The 20,932-nt window shown below is 45.1% G+C and overlaps 1 protein-coding gene across 1 annotated transcript; it reads right to left on the minus strand.

Annotated features, from left to right (window-relative positions):
- Window positions 1-931: 931 nt before the first annotated feature.
- LOC135817598 (major facilitator superfamily domain-containing protein 8-like) lies at window positions 932-20,790 on the minus strand. The gene is made up of 13 exons (XM_065330817.1): window positions 20,430-20,790; window positions 16,956-17,144; window positions 16,112-16,174; window positions 14,908-15,027; window positions 12,196-12,278; window positions 11,676-11,967; window positions 8,965-9,038; window positions 8,501-8,584; window positions 7,069-7,121; window positions 5,622-5,701; window positions 5,369-5,491; window positions 3,486-3,616; window positions 932-1,652 (listed from the first exon to the last, which is right to left on the minus strand). The coding sequence occupies exons 1-13, from the start codon at window positions 20,503-20,505 to the stop codon at window positions 1,563-1,565; spliced, it is 1,458 nt and encodes a 485-aa protein (XP_065186889.1). The 5' UTR covers window positions 20,506-20,790; the 3' UTR covers window positions 932-1,562.
- Window positions 20,791-20,932: the final 142 nt, after the last annotated feature.

Genomic DNA, 20,932 nt, shown 5'->3' on the forward strand with positions numbered 1-20,932 from the left:
CAAAAATTAGCACAACACTGACTGGTGTGAACTGATGCGTGGCTACATAACGTCTAGAATGCCTTGGGTGCGCTCACCTTCCCCTTTCTTACGTAAATGCCGTATTTCATAACTTAGAAGCTTCCAAGTTGGAAGGCTGTAGGTTTGCACATTCTAGACATGGTGATGTAGCTAAACATCAGGTTGTTGAGTGTCAGTATCACACCAGTCAGTGTGCTGCTACTGAATTGTTGCACATTCTCAATCGCCGGTATCTTGCTAAATACCGTCCGTTAATAAGCCCCGGGCGTATACTTTGCAGCGCGTCAAAAACCGGGCGTATATTTGGGCATGGGCTTATTTTAGGGCATGGGCGTTATTTCGGACGCAATCTGCAGAAGATAAATCTATCAGCAACCCACTAGTTTCAGTGAACCACCATTCACACTGAGCGCGGTACAGGTACATGAAACCACAGCTGGAAATTTGGTCGTAACCGAGAATGTAGCGATAAATAACAGATTTGATAGGTAAAACCACTTGCTATGGTAAGTACAAGCCACAACAGGTACCGGCATGGCTGAAAACGTCGTGACGCTGAAGCAGGTAAGGCAGAAAACTGATCTACAGTTTGTACGCGAACGTTCGAACGCACGCTCGCGCGCTGGTCATTTTGAGTCCACTTTACGCCCTGGGCTTATTTCGGGCATGGGCGCTAAAACGGACTTGAAGTGTACACCGCCTAAAACTGGGCTTACTATCGGACATGGGCGTTATTTAGGGTGGGCTTATTTACGGAATTTTACGGTATAATTGCTAATAATTATAATTATTTTAAAATGTTGGACACAAACAACAGATAACTTACTGAACTTTTGGTCCTTCTCTTTTTTTCAAAGCACTTGTCATTGTGACAGAACCAAGCCACTACATGTATACGATGCAAACTCTCTCAATTTCGAGGGTGATGCACCCTCTCTTTCCCTAAGTCTTTCAGAATATTTACTAAGATTCAGTGATGATAAGGACAACGAACAATGGCATAATTAAAAATATTTAAAAAACCCGAGTGGCAGGACCTGAAAACAAATGGCAGCTAGATCACTAAACGATGGAATCAAAATATAAGTAACCTATAACACAATGCACTAAAAATGATTAAAAGAATAATCAAGTCTATAACAATAGCAGGAGTGCAGAAATAGCATACAGCATACTCGCTGTCCACAAGGCTTATACACACAAATCCATACGAACCACCGCACGGATGCACATGAACACACATGCAAACACACGCATATACACACACACACACAACGCACACGTACACACACACACCCATGCGCGTGCACACACACATACATGCACATACACACAAGTACATGTACACACACACACACACACACATACACACACACACACACACACACACACACACACACACACATATGGGCAACCTGACGGCCCTAACTGCCAACAATTTGCCATAGAACACAGAAATAAATAGAATATAACTTGTCCGTAAACAAGATTCTTCACTTGAAAATATAGAAAACACTCAACAGACCTCAAGTAAATGAACGCTATGCTTCAGTTGACCCTGATGACGATTCTACTACCGCATCCTGAGGTTTTGGAACGCGAAGCCTTGAAAAGGATAATAGAACCATTACCTAAGCCATGTCAAAAAACGCGCGCACACACACACACACACACACACACACACACACACACACCCAGAGGAACGGAGAATCAGATGATAATTTACTTTTTTCGTTTTTCTGTTGGACAGTACAGCAAAGGCATCGTTGATTTGAACTTACGACCTTTCTTTCCCAAAGAAGAGTGAACTTCACTTCACCTTTTACTCCTCTGCAACTCCTAATGGGCGCTTTCGATTACACGCATTTCGGTCAATTCTAGAATTAGCTATTGTTGATGCACAGTTCGATTACACAAAAAGTGACAAATTCCGTCGTTAGAATTGATTTGATCCAATTCCGTCAATTCTGAAGAGAGGGCGGAATTTCTCTAATTCTGGCGCCAGAATTGCACGCTCGGCGTGTTACCGGTCTGGTCATGACTCAAGCGCGCGAACAGCCTCCCTGGCCGGCGTGTGCGCGATGCTGGGTCCACGTGCGCGCGAGGGTGTACGTGATTTCTTTTTACTATTCATCAATTTTGTTTGTGACATGACATGAATAAAATGCGTTGTGAATTCCAGTCGTCCGTTTACAAGGCCGGAATCCGCTCATTCTGGTCATTCCAGAATTAAAAAAAAAACAGTTGCAGAATTGTGTAAACGTGTAATCGAAAGCGCCCCATGTATGTGAACTTGGAACATGTGAAAGGAACTTCTTTTCTTTTCCAGAAATACAAACACTGTACAGCCAAAACTACAAAACATAGAACTACATGTACGTGTAACTGCTATCAAGGGTACATAGGCTCCCAAGAGTGTGCAGCTCTGGATACCCTTTCTATGGGGTCCGCCAATGGCGAAAACTCAGACCACTTGGTGTAGTGTTCCTGATGTACGTTCCCAGCTCATTTTTACGGATCAGTGGAGTAGTAAAATAGCACTCCCCGACAAAAAAAAAAAAAAACCCACTAAGCTTATGCAAGTCATCAGCATTAACATGGCAGATATTCGGATAGCGTGCACGCTGGCCTTCATTGTACGTAGTACAACACATACCTCAAACATGTGATGTGAGTTTTCGCCGTCGAAGACCCTATATGCAGAGTTGCAAGCTCTTGGGAGTATATTTACTTATGCTGCTATGTCAGACGGGTTTCTCTTGTGGGGACGGTGGTGCTGCTTCTAAAAGCATTTCGGAGAGCGACACATGCACAAAGTATGTGCTGACAGTGTACAAGACTTAGTGCAGGCAGGCACATGTACAGTAGTTTGGTACCATGGTCTTTGTTGAACCAGGATAGAACGTTTTCAGATAACATCCAACTTTAACGAATTTTCGTTGTGGGGAACCTTTCCATTGGCTGCACCCTAAATGCCGTTATACAGACTCATCCTCCTGCCCATAGCTGAAGTGATAATAGCAAACAAGCTAAGTTGGACATAGCAACTGGTGCTGGGATTACACCATTCAACAGCTATGCATACATATATAAAGAGTGCATTTCAGCACACGAAGCACAGAAGCCATATAATTTTTTCGACTAGGCCTTTCATTTCATTACTCTTCAGGTCGAATACAATGGTGATTAACAAGGTAGTAAGCAAGTCCTTATAACCGGCACTTTTGGCGGGCAGAGCATTGACAAAAATAGCACTTGAAAAATAGCACTAGTGGCGCCAACAGCATATTTGGCGGTCAGAGCATAGACCAAATTGCATTCGACCTGAAGAGTAATGGAATGAAAGGCCTAGTCGAAAAATATATATGGCTTCTGTGCTTCGTGTGCTGATTTGCTTTCCTCCAACCAAAAATCTATTCAAAGAGTGCATTTCTAAGTTGAAAAGAATGCAAGGATCAACTCACCAGTATCATTGCCACTAAGCCAACTTCTACAGCCAGCATGAATGTCAGATGAGAAAGAAAGGCACCAGCCCACAGAGGGCCCATGATCGTTGCTACAAATCCTGTACTGCGGCGCACACCCTGGCTTGTTCCTACAGCAAGCAAAAACACACGTGCACATGCACACCGTACACCACACGCACGGCACACACGCACGGCACACACGCACGGCACACATGCACAAACACAGAAGCACATTGATATTCCAGAAAGAGCATAAAAGAGTAAAAACACGCACACACGATGTACAAATAGAATGGGTTATCATTCTAGAATAATACCTCTCTCATCCAGACACATTGGAACAGAAGAGTGCCAAATCTCAGAAATTTCCAGAACTTGAAACACTTCTTTTACGTAGTGAATGTGACAAGTCATCACCTTCTGCTGGGCTCACTAAAGCAAGATCCGTAGCATGATTTACAACAAGCACAATAGACAATAGCAGATGAGGAATACGACCTTCTATTGTGGGTGTGTGGTGTGGCTCATTTTGACTTCCACAAACACTCCCTAAAAGGATAGACTCAGATGGAGAGCCAGTAATTACTCAGATGGAGAGCCAGTAATTACTCAGATGGAGAGCCAGTAATTAATAGACTCAGATGGAGAGCCAGTAATTAATTTATAGTAAAGAAAAGGATCAATGAACTACAATGAGCTGATTGTCAAGTAACTGGTGGTGTTAGTGGACAATATAGCGTAACTTGTAGTTCCTTGGTCCTTTTCTTTACTTTCTAAAAGGATCAACATGTTCAACATAGCGGTAGCGGAGGACGGTGGACAAGACCGGGTTGGCCTCGGCAGCAGTGGCGAGATGATACAAGACCAGTGCGCAGATGAGGTCGTTGACTGTGGTAGATGGAACAATGTCAATATCAAGCTGCAGAACATTGTCGATAGATGCTGACATAGATGTATGTGAGTGAGTGTCAGTGACAACTAGACCTTTGCCAGGGACATGGATAACATGCACATCATACCGGAAGAAGCAGAGCTGCATGCGCTGGCAGCGGAACAGCACCATCTCCACGTCTCTGGTGATGATGAGGGCTATTGAGTGGATGGTCGATTTCCAAGAAAAACTACAAGTAGGGGCAGAGGTGCTGTTCAAACCTCTCACACATCCAAACTGCGGTACGGCATTCCTTTTCAATCTGTGCATAGCCTTGTCCCGTCTTCATCAGGGGACGAGAGGCAAAGGCAACTGGGCGTTAGGACTCCTCATGTTGCTGCAACAAACCGCCACCAGTACCGGAACTGCTAGTGTCTGCGCTAACCCTGATGGGGCGCTTCGGATCGTAGTGGATAAGGCACAGCACCGAAACGACACGCCTTTTCAATCGATGGAACGCATGCTGTTGAGTGGAGTCCCAGGACCAATCCATATCATTGCGCAGCAGCTGGCTGAGCGGTGCCAAAATAGAAGCCTACTCGGGGATGAAAGGAGGTGTACAAGATGGTCAGGAAGGGAGCAGTGATATCGGTGGCTCCTGTGGAGGTTCAATTTGTTTTCAAAATCTGGTGCAAAGCGCCGCGTAATAAGCCTGAAGAGGCGTAACACAACTTCCCAGAGTGCGCAACCGCCAACGGGAAGCTGTCCAGACTCGCTTTTCAGAATTATGCCACTTTTCAAGATGTAACTAGTAACTAGCTCTATGTATGCAAGCGAGAAGTGACGTCGACCGATTTTTTTAATAATTTATGAAAGCAATAATTATACGTTTCTGTACAGTCAAGGGAATTACATCATGGGAAGTGATGTAATTCTGAAAACCAGTCGTGACGGAGGTTTATGTAAAGTTAATAGAACACTCTGGGGAGATCTACACTCCGGGTATTACCTTGATACTTCATGCTGGTAAACTTTGTCAGCAGGGAAGTAGTAGCAACGCTGAACAAGGTAAGTGCACCAATGCCGATCGCGGAGCCAGTGATCATGAAGATGTAGCTTAAGCGCCGATCAGCTGTACACAAAGATAGGGAAAGAACAAAGCAACAATAAAAATTTGAAACCCGAGTGCTTTTAACTATGTTTGAAATGATGCGAGACGTGACATGACGTACAAAACTGTGATATGCTTGCAGATTCCTTACCAGGCTTTGCTGTTGGTACATAATACAAGAAGAGTACAAGTGATAGCAACTCAGCTAGAATGCCAACCAACAGTAGCCACCTGAACACACAACACATACAGCACAACACACACACATGAGCACATACGCACACACGAGCGAGCGCACACGCGCACACGCTCACATGCGCATACCCCCCCCCCCCCCCCCACACACGGACACATACATACACACACATGTAGTGACACGTACACACACACACACATGCATGCATGAAAGCATGCACACACACACACACACGCACGCACGCACGCACGCACACACGCACGCACGCACACATGCACGCGCACACACACACACACACACACACACACACACACACACACACACACACACACGCACGCACACATGCACACACACACACACACACACACACGCACGCACGCACACATGCACGCGCACACATGCACGCGCACACACACACGCATGCACGCACATACACACACACACACACACACACGCACGCACGCACACATGCACGGACACAATGTCAATGTCACAGTTTATGTGGGTAGGTGCCGCAGAAGGCTGTGTTCCTATTCCCATATAAGTTTCAGATTCATCCTAGGTTTGCAATACATGAAGTCTGCTTCTCAAAAATAGTTTCCAGACGACTGTCCCCATACACTAAAAATAATTTTCCGTGCACCGCTACAGACCTACCCATGGGGACAGGTCTTATCAGAATTCCACTGTACTCGGGCGGTAGAAGATGACTTGGAACATAGCAGAGTGGACTTGGAACATAGCAGAGTGGTCTTGGAACATAGCAGAGTGGTCTTGGAACATAGCAGAGTGGTCTTGGAACATAGCAGAGTGGACTTGGAACATAGCAGAGTGGTCTTGGAACATAGCAGAGTGGTCTTGGAACATAGCAGAGTGGACTTGGAACATAGCAGAGTGGACTTGGAACATAGCAGAGTGGACTTGGAACATAGCAGAGTGGACTTGGAACATAGCAGAGTGGACTTGAAACATAGCAGAGTGGACTTGGAACATAGCAGAGTGGACTTGGAACATAGCAGAGTGGTCTTGGAACATAGCAGAGTGGTCTTGGAACATAGCAGAGTGGACTTGGAACATAGCAGAGTGGTCTTGGAACATAGCAGAGTGGTCTTGGAACATAGCAGAGTGGACTTGGAACATAGCAGAGTGGACTTGGAACATAGCAGAGTGGTCTTTGATTTGTGTAAATACTGTACTATAGCTGTAACGAGGAGCACTGGCTGCCCTTCCATCTGTCGTCTTCAACCTTTCGCAACATTTTTGAATAGCTCGTTCGTAGGTACAATCACCAAGCAGATGCATGCACACAAGTACTGTACACACATGCAGGTGCACTCACACAGATACACACACACACACACAGATTCAGTCAAACACAACAGCTACTACAGCATGCCCATACCTGTCTTGTACATATTTGCTGATCCAGCGTAGAGCCAAAAAGCATGCAATGCCCTACAGAAATTGACCATTGAAAGCACAAGAAAACAAACAGTACATCGTGCACTTACACTTACACAGTTGTACTGCTATAGTATAGGGTAGAATACATATTACAACTGCGACAGGGAAAAAACACCAACCTCACACATACGGCAGGGCAGAGCTCATAGCACAACTCTGTGCAAGCAGAGCTCATCACACAGCATTCGTAATGCCACGGCTGCATAGCCACGAATATATCACACTCATCTACCGGTATTCAAGCGTGATTTCCTTTGCTCCAAAGTCACCACCACTACTACAGGTAGTCACTACCACGGTTCAGGATCTTTATATTAATCAACACCTCAAAGTTTCCACTGGCACTTTCATCGCCTTCTCTTCAGGTGGATACAGGCAGACGGACAAACTAACCAGTGCAGTACTAACACTAGACGACGAATGAACCAAACTAGATGTGTTGATGCCTTTTAAAGTAAGGACCATCATCACCTGCTGTACCTATCCATGAGCGACACTGAGTCAAGCTGCTACCTGGTGTTCACAAGGTGCGTGTCGCGCTGGAATGAAGCCGCCTCTGTAAGTTTACTTCGAAGTATATCCCTGGTAGTGTTATAAGAGTTAGGTACCCTCTAATCCAGATCACCCAAACTACTGCACAACTTTCATCTCAATGAGCAAGAATCATGCAAGAATCATGCATTACTCAAGACACTCAAAAAAGCAATCGGAACTTCATTAGTCTGCACGACGTAAAATGTGCAATGTCCACAATACCGCTCACTACTTGTGCACATTGAAATAATGACGGTACTAACCGGATAAGTGAGATTCAGACAACAAGGGTAGGACTGTTACAATCCTTGCAAGAAAATTCAAACTCTAAAGCTTTCTTCATAACTGGTACACGGGCATGGTACATAGGTAGGTCATGGGTGCCCAAAAGACGCAGTCAAGCTTTCACAAACACACAGCGATTCAAGTCGCCTGGCGTCAATGAGTACCCCGACAGTCAAAGCGACTGACATGTACACCACTATGTACGTGATATGCGCATTAAAAATTCACCACAGAAATTCCATTTCAAAGCGTTTCTATATTATGCGTGGTGCCTCAAATGCCAGAAAAAAACACACAGCTGTGTGGCTTGGTGTTGTTCCATGTGATAAAAGGTGACATTGGTCTGAATGAACATGGCACGGGCCCACGTAAACACCCACCCCACATACACACACACACACACATCACCATGTAGGTAGTATCCAGGGAATGTAGGTAATGCCAGGTATTCAATGCTGGAATTGTCTTCCCAAACAAACTCCTTGTGAAGGGTCAGAGTTATCTAGTACCATACCATGCTCAACCAGCAACTTATCTTCAGTAGCACGTACCTCCACTGCACAACCACAGTAGAATATACTGGTGTCAAGAATATCCCAACCAAGAAGATCTTTGCCAAGAGGTACAATAACAGTCTGCAAACACAATGGGAAAACAAACAGTAAACTGAAAGAGAATTGGTGAGCACTACGTTTTAAACACAATAAACTTCAGGAATACCAGCAGATGCAAACGGCAACAAAACACATAGAACGCTCATCGCATTATCGGGTGTTCCTTTCATGTCCCGTCCACACATTCATCCAGAAAGACTTCTCCCTCGACATTGTCGGAACTGTCTATGCGAACTGCGCCACATTGCAGCGGTAGCAGCATTCACAGTTACCGAAAGTCAAGACAGACTTTTGTCACATCACAGTCAGAACCTAAGTCCTGAAAAATCCAGACTTACAACAGTTCACAGCACGGTTGGGACACAATACATGAACAGGGCACTGGAGCGTCGTACTCTTACCTCAAGTGCAGTTTGATTGAAAAAGAGAATAAATTGGCATGCCAAAAGAACAATCCACTCCTCTCTCAGAAAAGCTAAGAAGAAGCAGCAACACCAAAACCAGAGATGGCAGAAAATATGAAGTCAATAGGGAGACAAGCGTGGATGGTCAGAATACACCTGAACGAAGGTCCGGAGTTGGCAACAGCAGGATCTAGAGGGGTCAACCCCCCTCCCCACCCCATAAACACCCACCCACACCCACCCAAAAAGCCACTGTACTGTATTTTGTACATGTATGCACCTTGTCAAAGATTGTCACATACTAGTATCTCCTTGCTATCCAGTTGGAGCAGCTTGGAGCACATGTCCATCAAATACTAAAGTCTTGGAGCACAAATGAGCCTCTAGATCTGAAAAGGGGGCTTATGTCGTTTCGCGCAGTATTGAGAAAAATGATTTGAAAGCTGAGTTTTCTGCATCAAGCGATGTATAATTCACGTATTTTAAATCACCCATAGCGCTGTGAAAGATAAAGAATTTGGATCTAGTTTTTTACAGAGTGATCTGCTGGGATACAGCAATGCAATGGTATAGATAACTCGAAATGCTCAAAACTGACTGTTTGGATCTAGAGGCTCAAATGGCTTCAACTGGATAGAAAAGGGAACTGGGTAAGCATGGGAACTGGATAACAAGGGAGCCGGATAACAAGGGAACCAGAGAGCAAGGTCTGAATGTATTTGCACACAGTGTTTCAGCATTCTACCTTACGTCTATGACATGGTAACTTCACAAGGTAAACTTTTCTAAGCACTCGCAGACTCCATCGCAGCCACTCACACATTACAGGGTACCTCACTTCAAACTCTCCAACTACGGTCTCTTCGCTGCATAAGTTCACTTCACTTCCAAAAAAATAAATAATATTAGATAGAAATGGAATGCACCAAATTTTCGGGCATGGCCCATCTTCAGGGTGAAAAACCATTCAACTAAAGCCAACAAAAACTGAAACGAGTATATATGCTGTGTGGTGCGGTAGTGCTGGACATGTTTGTATGTGTGGAGGGTAGCAGCAATGGTGAAGTGTGTTGGTAGAAAGGGAAGGAGCGAAGGAGACCAGTGGAGAGCTGTGTCTGTAAGTGTGAATATGTGTTAGTGCGACGTGAAGGGAAAGCACGAGAAGTGTGGTTACCAGCAGCAATGGTGAAGTGTGTTGGTAGAATGGGAAGGAGCGAAGGAGACAAGTGGAGAGCTGTGTCTGTAAGTGTGAATATGTGTTAGTGACATGGAGAATAGAATGCAAAGTATGCAATGTAGCTGGGTCCATGGGTGTGAAGACAAAGATGACGACAAATATTTGCTAAGCACTATATATAACCAGCTAGCACACGTAAACATCAAATATCAAATATTATAAGTATCATATATTCGCAACATCACAGTCTGCCACAATTTACAACACCAGCATCTAACACAATAATTTCACACTGTGTCCAGCAGTCTCCAGCCACGATCCCTGTTAACACTTGGACGTCTATCACGAATGAACATTGCTTCACGTATACGACGATTCACAAGGGACGACTGCTTGGCGAGAATTGATGTGTTGGTGATGGGTGTAGATGTGATTGCTTGTTGTGGGTGGTGTTCTGCATAGTGTTCTCCCCATGGCGTCTCCAGCGCTTGCACTTTGGCCTCTCTGCGATGCTCCTCAAATCTCTTCCTTGCAGTTCGCTCGGTCTCGCCAACGTACTCCTCGGCGCAAAGTGCACATAACATCGAGTAGATAACATCCTGAGACAAACATTGACCACTCTCCATACCAGCATCACATGCACGACATTCAACTGGTCGCCCCCTTCCTCTTCTCTTCTTATACACTTCCTTCGGGCATTCAGGACGGGACAATGATGACGATACCAACATGTCCCTTAGTGGCCGACCGGACTGGAACACCACACGCACATCCTTACTGAAAGACCTCACAGTGTGAAATTACTGTGTTAGATGCTGGTGTTGTAAATTGTGGTAGACTGTGATGTTGCGAATATATGATAATTATAATATTTGATATTTGATGTTTACGTGTGCTAGCTGGTTATATAGTGCTTAGCAAATATTTGTCGTCATCTTTGTCTTCACACCCATGGATCCAGCTACATTGCATACTTTGCATTCTATTCTCCATGTCACTAACACATATTCACACTTACAGACACAGCTCTCCACTTGTCTCCTTCGCTCCTTCCCATTCTACCAACACACTTCACCATTGCTGCTGGTAACCACACTTCTCGTGCTTTCCCTTCACGTCGCACTAACACATATTCACACTTACAGACACAGCTCTCCACTGGTCTCCTTCGCTCCTTCCCTTTCTACCAACACACTTCACCATTGCTGCTACCCTCCACACATACAAACATGTCCAGCACTACCGCACCACACAGCATATATACTCGTTTCAGTTTTTGTTGGCTTTAGTTGAATGGTTTTTCACCCTGAAGATGGGCCATGCCCGAAAATTTGGTGCATTCCATTTCTATCTAATATTATTTATTTTTTTGGAAGTGAAGTGAACTTATGCAGCGAAGAGACCGTAGTTGGAGAGCTTGAAGTGAGGTACCCTGTAAGTTCACAAGGACTGGGTTTAGCTTGAAGCCTTCTCTCCATCCCAGTTCCCCTGTTGACCTGAAATCCTGTCACAAGAACAACATTGTACTCACCAAGCATCCTTTCCTTCCAGGATTGTGGAGGAGATGACGAATCCCCTGACCTCCGCTCTTCGATAGATGCCTCCAGTTGAACTGAATGATCCTGGCTGGTTTCGTTGATGGAGGTAACTGGATGCCTCTTTCCATGCCCTAACAGTGGATCAGTCTCATTCGATACATATTCTGTATCTCCTGATTCAGGTACGTAGAGACCAGCTGCTTCGGCGTCCGTCAGTGTAGGGAAGTCAAAGTAGAAGAATAGCATGGAAACCTCCACAATGAGCCACACACCAGCCATTATTAGCTGCACATAAACATACACGAGTAGAAGAACGGAAAAGAACATCCTCCGGTAAGCCTTAACATGTAACGCTATTCCTAACTTTCTTTACAGCGATCAAAATGAACGAAATAATGTACACTGTATACATAGCCAATGCCAAAAAACCAGGATCAATGCACATGGAAACCCAGCATAATACTCAATAGTCAATACAAGTTTACAACTGTAGATCAGTAACACAATGCATACCCCGGGTGCTGTGTATTTGTCAAAGGTGAACGGTCCAAACTGATGTGAATTCAAGCGACTTGTGACTGCATTCAAACCTGGCCCTGGACAAGAAAATGCAGAGAATACAACAGGCAACAATGCCTCTGAAATAACTTGGCTTAGACAAGAACAAACTTTCACTGATAAAAGCTTCAGTACTGAAGAGCATGAACATGTAGTTTGAATTTACTTCAAAAATGCTATGTAATCACTTCTCATTCTGATTGCATACATTTAGTACAGTCGGCTCCATTCGCAACAAACTCGCATGTAGCGAATTTCATGATATGGCGAGCCATTGTCCATGTCCCTGTTTGCACCTGTACAAATTGATCCTTTGTAGCAAACTGTTTCGTTTATGAGCCGGATCATGTAGGGGAGCATGTAAACCAGGCATGATGACATCATGCCTGGTACAGAAATGTACTCATGCCATACAAACAACACACTGTGTTATAGGCATGGCATGACATGGCATGAGTGCATTTCGGTAATAAAGAACTTTGGTTATAAAGAACTTTGGTAATAAAGAACTTTGGTTATAAAGAACTAATTCTCTTGCACAATGGGGTTTGTTATATCAGGAGTCGACTGTACATCTATTCATGACAATAGTGATGTTCTGCTCTACGTGACAGGAACGCGACGCGAAGAATCCCGGGTACCCTCTTCGTGTTCCTGTAAAGTAAAGGAAACCTGTTCTGCTCTACAATCACATACTTGAAGTAAAGAAATCACGTGCCATGTGTACTGGGAATTTCCCCTTTCAAATTCGGCAGTTTTCTGCCTGCATTCGAATGATACCCAGCAGATATCTTTTTGTGACTTTCACCGCGAGCAAGCCTGGCAGCGCTGGACCAAGAACAGGAATCATGGCCTAAATGACGATGCAGCGTCAGCACTCCTGACGGCTTTGCGCGGCCTTGCCTCTGCTCCTCACCCATGTCGAGAAGACGGACATGTTCCTGACAAGCAATATCGAAAGGCAGAGGCCAAATTGCAGGGTCTCGATATTTTCAGGGACCATAAGCAAGTCATGGAGAAAGTGGCTGAATGCCAAATGGCTCTCGCAGGCTCTCGCTCCAGGAGCAGTGGGCAAGGGCGTGGACTGCGCGAGATTACCAACACATTGTTTTACGAACAGTGGTGTCGAAGCGCATAACAAGGTTCTGAAGTACTCCTTCCTAAACACCAGCAATGGGAAGAAGAGGACGCTCAGCGAAACCTTCAACATCATTGTTGAACGGTTTCTGGAGGAACAAAAAAGGAAGTTAGTGGTGATAATTTTCAGCAGACTGAGCTCTTTTCGGAGTCTGCCACCTCTAGCAGCGACTAGCAGCCCACTGTTGGCCAACCGGGAGGTTTGGTGGTCACTCCAGCCACTTGCTGGTAACCCTGCACTCACCCTCACCCATAGCGTACACACACACACACACACACACACACACACACACACACACACACACACACACACACACACACACACTACTACTACTACTACTATCAATCAGCTACCCCTTGGGGTCACGCCGCCCTCTACTCAGAGAACTGAGCGCAAGGTGAGGGGCAGTGGCGCAAACAAAACAGAAAGTACAGCAAAATGAATTGAAAAAAAAGGAAATCAAAACAAGCTGCCATATTGATGGAAAGGGACTCACAAACATAGGAAGGAAATATCACAAACCAGATGAACAGTCTGCTGTAACGTAGGTCCACTATAACATGCAACGACTGAAGAAAGGCACAAAATTAATGTGAACATGATGTTCTGTTCAACAATAACGTCTGTACGCGTACTGCTTCGGCCTTCATGCACCAGGAAAGCACAATCATGAGCTGGAGGGTGGGCACCGAACGTTCCACAAGGGCTCCACAAGACGTACTTTCACGAAACGACGAGGAGTATGCGCAGCAAGCTAACATCACTACACCATCGCCGCACGACGACTGGCCACTCAGGTCCAAACAACACGACAAATTCACAATTCCAGCTATCACCGCGCAGTAATCAATTGTTGCGAGTGTGACCTGTATCCTTTTTCATCCAGGAATCCACTTGTTTTGCCGAACGCCACTGCATTGTTTCAGGCTGGGGATTGATCCGAGGGCTCGCCACGCCACTGCGGAGGATGCGGAAAGGACGCAAGAAGACGGTGACGGCAACAAATTACCTGCCCTGGTCGTCAGCTCACTGAATGTCCTTCCGCGCGAGCGAAACCGGCTGCAAGGCATGAAAAGCCTACTGCCAGTCAATACCCAGGGACGACCCTGACCAGAAGGCCAAGGCCGCCCCGTGGAGGAGGCCAACATAGAGAAAACCAGGAGCTAACAAATCTGCTTCCTCTCCGCGAAAATGTTTTTTACACACACACACACACACACACACACACACACACACACACACACACACACACACACACACACACACACATACACACACACACTGCTGCTGACGTCTCTCTACATAGCAATTTCACATGTTGAGGGTGGCTTAATATAATTATAGTTGTTCTTTTACAACGTGTCAGACACGTCGTAAGAGAACGACGTATGTACTGAGCCACCCTCAACGTGTGTGCATGTGTGTGTAGTCTGCTCTGGCACAGTGATGAGGTTGGACTGTGTGTCATTGGCACGCAACAGAAGATTGCCTGGACATGCAACACAGTCAGAGGGTAGTACAGTACCTACCTACAATCAGACCAATGAATCTACAGCTCATTGCCACAGCAAAGACACGTGTCCGTTCTTCAATGGTAGAGGATCTAGCCAGCATGGCGAATATCGCGGCTCCAGCACCTGTCCCAATTCCTGATAAGTGATAAAGATAAACAAACAAGGGGCAATGGAAGCACTTAGAATGTTGAAGTGTTGGGCTGTCAAGTGAATAACCCAATGTCAAGTTGTCACAGAGGCTCAGCCCCACCAGCCTGCAGTCCGTCGAGAAGGGCATGCTTACGGCGGTATGATGCCCTAGAACCTCTTAGGGGGAGGCAGGGCCGGCGCCACTGGTACGGCTGGTGCGGCCATGACCGTACCAGTTTTTACCAAATCCTGCGTTCATGGACTGCTTAGCGTGCAGTTGATTATCTGGAAGTACTAGTAATAAGCTATCCCCATACACTCCCCACTAAAGTCTCTCCCTCCTGCTCTTCTTGACCAGTGAGGTCTACTGCGCTATCTGTCATTATACATGTATGTTGCTAGAGGAATGTGTAGCGGACGCAAACAGATATTATGCATAGAGATAAAGAAGTATCCTCCCAGGACTTTGAAATTGGCCATGGGGAAATAATCGATCCTGTAGCCGACCTGATCCAGCTCTGCATAGGGTCTTGGTCGAGTGTAGTCGGATTTTCTGATGTCATGCGTACACTTCACACCAGCGCAAGGCCGGTCTCGAGGCAGGGCACCGTTGTTTTTGATCCGAGAGTACCCGCGACTCCCCGGGTTCCCCTCAGATGTGTACGGTATTATGACGCAAAGATCTGATTACGCTCGACCACGAGCTATGCACAGCTGGATCAGGCGTTTCACACTCTGGGGGGTTATGTAACAGATCACAGCACTAGGCACAGCAAGTGATTCATGATCACAAAGCAACTCAGATCCACAGGTAGTACAGGTAGTACATGTACTACTACTACACACACACACACACACACACACACACACACACACACACACACACACACACACACACACACACACACACACACACACACGCATGCACACACGCATGTACACACGCATGCACACGCGCGCGTGCGCAAGCACACACACGCGCGCGTGCGCACGCACACACATACACACACACACACACACACATGCGCGCACGCATGCACACACACACACACACACACACACACATACACACACAAACATATGCAAGTACCTGAAAGAAAACGTCCGGCAAGAACCATATACTGATTCCTTGATGCAAAATATACCAAGTTTCCTGGAATGGTGATACGACACAATGTAGAACAGGCCAGTTTAGTTGTATGTGTGCTACCATCTATCCAATCATATTACCATCTATCCAATCATGCGACCATCTATCCAATCATGCTACCATCTATCCAATCATGCTACCATCTATCCAATCATGCTACCATCTATCCAATCATGCTACCATCTACCAAATCATGCTACATGTACTATCTATCAAATCTATCTGCTACAGGAAAGACACCACAGTAAAGACTCTGCTAAAGAGCTACCATGAAAGAGCTGTGCCTAATCTACTTACAACAAACATTACAGTAGAGGCGGTTGAGTACACTGACCCATACCAAAAATGAATGTCAAAGATTAGCCATGGGCTATGCACTCCTCAGTGCATATGTACGATTGTGTCGAGATTTACAGACCTACCAGTTGCCTGATCATTGTGAAATTCTGCCTCGGAATTTCTTAGTAACAAGAGATTTGGCCTCTCTGCTTTCTACTGTTTAAATTAGCATGCATGACCAAATTAAGAGGCTTTGTAAAACGCTTATCAGGGTAGTAGGTATAACACGGATGTTTGCCCAGCCGATCATCAACTAGGTACAGAGTGTAGTGTTTAACTTAGAGAAATGCATTGATTAACTTATAACAGTAAACCTTGCGAATAGTGACCCTCGACGTGTCATGAGAAAAGAACTGCTATTCATGAGGTTGAAAGTACGCAGTCATGCAGGGTTCCCATGGTTACTGGGTCTGAACAGTTTACCCCTTGCCGACCTGTCACTCACCGGCAATTTCAAACAAGTTGCAGAGGAGTATGATGGGCTTGGCTACCTTGATACGATCTGACCAATATCCAAACACGGGACTGAAGATTAATCCACTGATACTGAATGAGGCGAAGCACAGTCCATAGAAAGCGCGATTACTATGGAAGTATATGTCCAAATACGGCCACAGGGATGGCAGAATGATTGCTGCAAATACCAAAACAAGATGCAAATGCAACACATTTTAATGCAACCGTCAACACACATTAATAAGTGACAGCAGTTCATGCAAGATGTGCAAAACTAACACACAACCTCACTTGACGTCACGCGAGCACATGTAGCCACTTCAATACCCGTAGTCCAAAGAATCCTGTATAAAGCGTGACTCATGGTAAACAGTTTCCTCGGAGACAAGAATGCAATAATACTAAGAAGAAGAAGGACACACTTTAAGCTCTTGAACAACATCTTGAACGTTTTCACTAGTATATTTTCAACCCTTATCATCAGGTGAAACAGCGCAAGGATGAAGAGATAAAACAACAAGGATGAATGCGTGACCAATGCACATAGAAAGAATAAGAAAAAGAGTGCAGGTGTCAGGAAACCTAACAAGCGTGAAGTGTGGCGCGACAAAAATATAGACACCAAGTGAACATAACCAATGAGTTGTTGACGACCTACCTAACAGCCTGAGTGTGAATTTAATCTGCTTCTGCTTACAGAAGTTAGGTTGAATATACATAGCTTCTAAAACATTCAAATTTCCTGCTGTATAGGTGGAAATCTAATCGGACTATATAATTGCTTTGTTTTTTACACATGCAACGGAGGCAAATGGCTGCGTAACTGTCACTTCAAGTTTCACGCATTTCAGTGATCACCAGACAGCGTCATTCGGATTTCACTACTAAAGTTTCTACGAGCGGGCCTAGGTACAGTCAGACCTCGCTTAACCGCACACATCCGTTTTCCACGAAAATATCCGGATAGGGGAGGAAACCAGATAACTGAATACACATACTGTATATGAAGGGCTTCATTGCAAAACGAGATAAATCTGCTTCGGCCAATTTTCAGGAGCGATTTTCTGCGATCAAAAACTGGGTGGGTTTGGGTGAAATCTAACTTTAATAACAGATTAGAAGAGTAGGGTGGGCTGGGTGGTGTATGCAAATACAGGCTTTCTCAAAAATCAGGGGCTATACATTTTCTCAAGCAAGGTGATTCTTCAACATTTTTTCGCAAAACAATATAAATCGCCGGACTACTGTAAAAGCCATGTAACGAAGTGCTAACTCTAATTAGGAGAAATCTGTCGTTAAAATAGAAATCGTTATACAGAAATCGATAAATATACTGTTCTATTGAGCGTTAAGAATGCGTGAGAATCGTTACCTTTTGGTATACGTAAACCAGTCAATTTTGGGAAATCGTTATATATGCGCCTCGTTACAATAATGGCTTTACAGTATTCAGTATTATGAGGTTAGAAACACTAGTACAACGACTTCACTGAGCTCGAAACTCTGAAGGAGCTCAGCAGCAGCAGTAGAACTGCCAGCAAGCAGCGTCCATCCCTGACGCCTCTAGCATACTGCCCTTTGCAGTTTCGAAAGCGAAAAAAAAAAAACCGCTACGAAGAAGAAGATACGAAAAGAACAAAATGGCAACGCGAATGTAGCTGCTACAAAGCATCTGCAACACGAAACACTGTACATGTACTTTGAACTTTGACATCGACATTTTGCACAGTCGCTATGTTTGCCACGTGCTGCGCCAGCACTCGCTGGCTTGTCCCAGGTCACGCTGGCCCGCGTGACAGGATATGTCGCACTTGTACTTTGCTCGAAAGCATCGGTGGTGTTTATTGCGTTTTGCAGTAGAACGTCAATTTCAACGTGGATTTTCAGTGGGATACGTCTCGTTTCGGAGAAGTCTTTTTGGCCATCAGATGCAGTGATTCCTACTGAGTCGATTGACACCGAAAACGCCATAGGCATGAGATAGGCGTTTATCGCGTTCTGCAATGAAACCATTCATAGCAGCATGTGGCACATCAAAAGGGGTGACATCATACATACATGCATACGGGTCCTAGGCAGTACAACTAGCGTGCACAAAAAAAAACAAGCGAGAAAAATGACAAGTGCATGCAACTGAGTGCTACCCGCATGCATCCAGCCGGTCAAGGACCTCATTTGTTCGTACAACTCCCTGATTCTAGCTTCTGCAAGCCACGTGCAACCGGATACGACAAAGCTTTTTGTACACAAAACCATACACCGGTATGCGGATCGCGAGGTTCGGTTATGTTGTATGCATAACGTATGCTGCACATCGGTAACCAGCGATTTCTTCCGGATGGCGAGGGATCCGGATAAGCGAGGTCTGACTGTATTTGATGCTAGTGTGGAGGTTAACCCTTTATTACTGGCCTGCAGACTTTCGATCATATATGATCGGAAGTCTGCAGGCCAGTAATATCTTCGTAACTCCATCATTTCTTGTGCGAATTCAACAATCGAAAGGTCTATTTGGTAGCGGAAACTCCAAGCTATCCAATGCAACAATCGCCGAAGAATTACGATGTTGGACACCAGAGATATCGCGCGCCGTATTCTCACCTCGGCAAATTCAAATTTTTGATCGATCACGTCGCCATTTTTGGGGGAAATCCCTTTTCGTGTGCTCTTTGAGCGACTAAGCACATGATAATGATGTTGGCTGAAGTTTGAATTGTCTCAAACAAATTTGAGCGTTCTACGATGAAGGAGAGTGGAATGGCGTTGATGGGACGAATTTGCTTGCATTTCACGCTTGGAGACGACTTTGCTGTGTTACCGCGCCTGATCTGTGGCGACTGGATAATGGAGCTTGGTACCCTGGCGTTGCGCTTGCCAAGAGCTTTCCAACGAGCCCTAGATTGTGCAAATCAAGTGAAGGAGACCAAAGTTATGACCTGGTTAAGTTGGAATTGTGCTGAAATTCGTAATTCTGGTGCATGCTGTGCAAGTAATCCGGTAATAAAGGGTTAAAGCGTATGTGTGCAGTGTAGATGTGGCAATGAGACAGTGTAATAGGGCAGTGTTATTGAGTCAGCTAAGGCGATAGCGACACTAGCGCAAGAACATGGTGAGCAGTATACAGGCGCGTGCGCCGGTGCCCTTCAAGGGAGGATTCCGGGGGCCTCCCCTGGGACATTTTTTTCAAAAAATGAAGCAGAATCCTGCATTTTGAGCGAAAAAAAGGGGGTTCCGGGCACCCAGGAACCCATACGGGGCACGCGCCTGGTATAGCAGGGGTAAAACTAATAATTGTTTGTTTTAGGTCAATAGGTGCTACACACTACGTGACGATTATTCCACTAATGATAGTCACGAGATTCTAGAAGCAAATAAACCTTTTTGGTTGTTGTTGCGAACCGTGAATTTTTTTATGAGTGCACAATTAATCTCATTCATTGCTATATTGATATTGTGTCCTTACCATATTCAATACCTCCGCAGAGAAAGAACAAAAATGTTACCACTCCAGTGGTTTTTCTCTTGGTCGAAGTCCCCATTGCGAGCAATACAGGGCATGAGCGAGATGGACAGCTAATCAGAATGCAGGCGACCTCATCACACTACACTGTAAGTAGCACTACTTTGGTTGTTTTTCTCAACCTTGCAATGTAGTGTTTTGAAAATGTAATCACAATACGAACCGGAGTCTACATTCTTTATGAGAGCTTTATGGGTTCGTCCATCTCCCATTCTTTCCCTAGATACACATTGCTGTGGGTCAAGCGAGGCATTTACCAACAAAGAAAACCATCTCGTCAGTAGATCTCTACTACAACAAAGTACAACTACAAGTAACAAAATTCCAAACATAATGCATTCAAGTGCGGTTTTGAAAACCATACACGTGAACATGACGTAATCCAACCAATGGAATGCATGCGCGATGCATGGGTCATGGACCGAATGAATCATGCATCATCACAA

This window comes from Sycon ciliatum, chromosome 5 (assembly GCF_964019385.1).
Source record: "Sycon ciliatum chromosome 5, ocSycCili1.1, whole genome shotgun sequence".
Taxonomy (NCBI): Eukaryota; Metazoa; Porifera; class Calcarea; order Leucosolenida; family Sycettidae; genus Sycon; species Sycon ciliatum.

Excerpts from the sequence above, each read along its gene's own strand:
- LOC135817598 (XM_065330817.1), bottom strand. The coding sequence starts at position 20,505 with ATGGGGACTTCGACCAAGAGAAAAACCACTGGAGTGGTAACATTTTTG. Across the intron at positions 17,145-20,429 it reads CTGCGGAGGTATTGAATATG|CAATCATTCTGCCATCCCTG; the intron begins GTAAGGACACAA and ends TGGTATTTGCAG. Across the intron at positions 1,653-3,485 it reads GCTTAGTGGCAATGATACTG|GTAATGGTTCTATTATCCTT; the intron begins GTGAGTTGATCC and ends GACATGGCTTAG.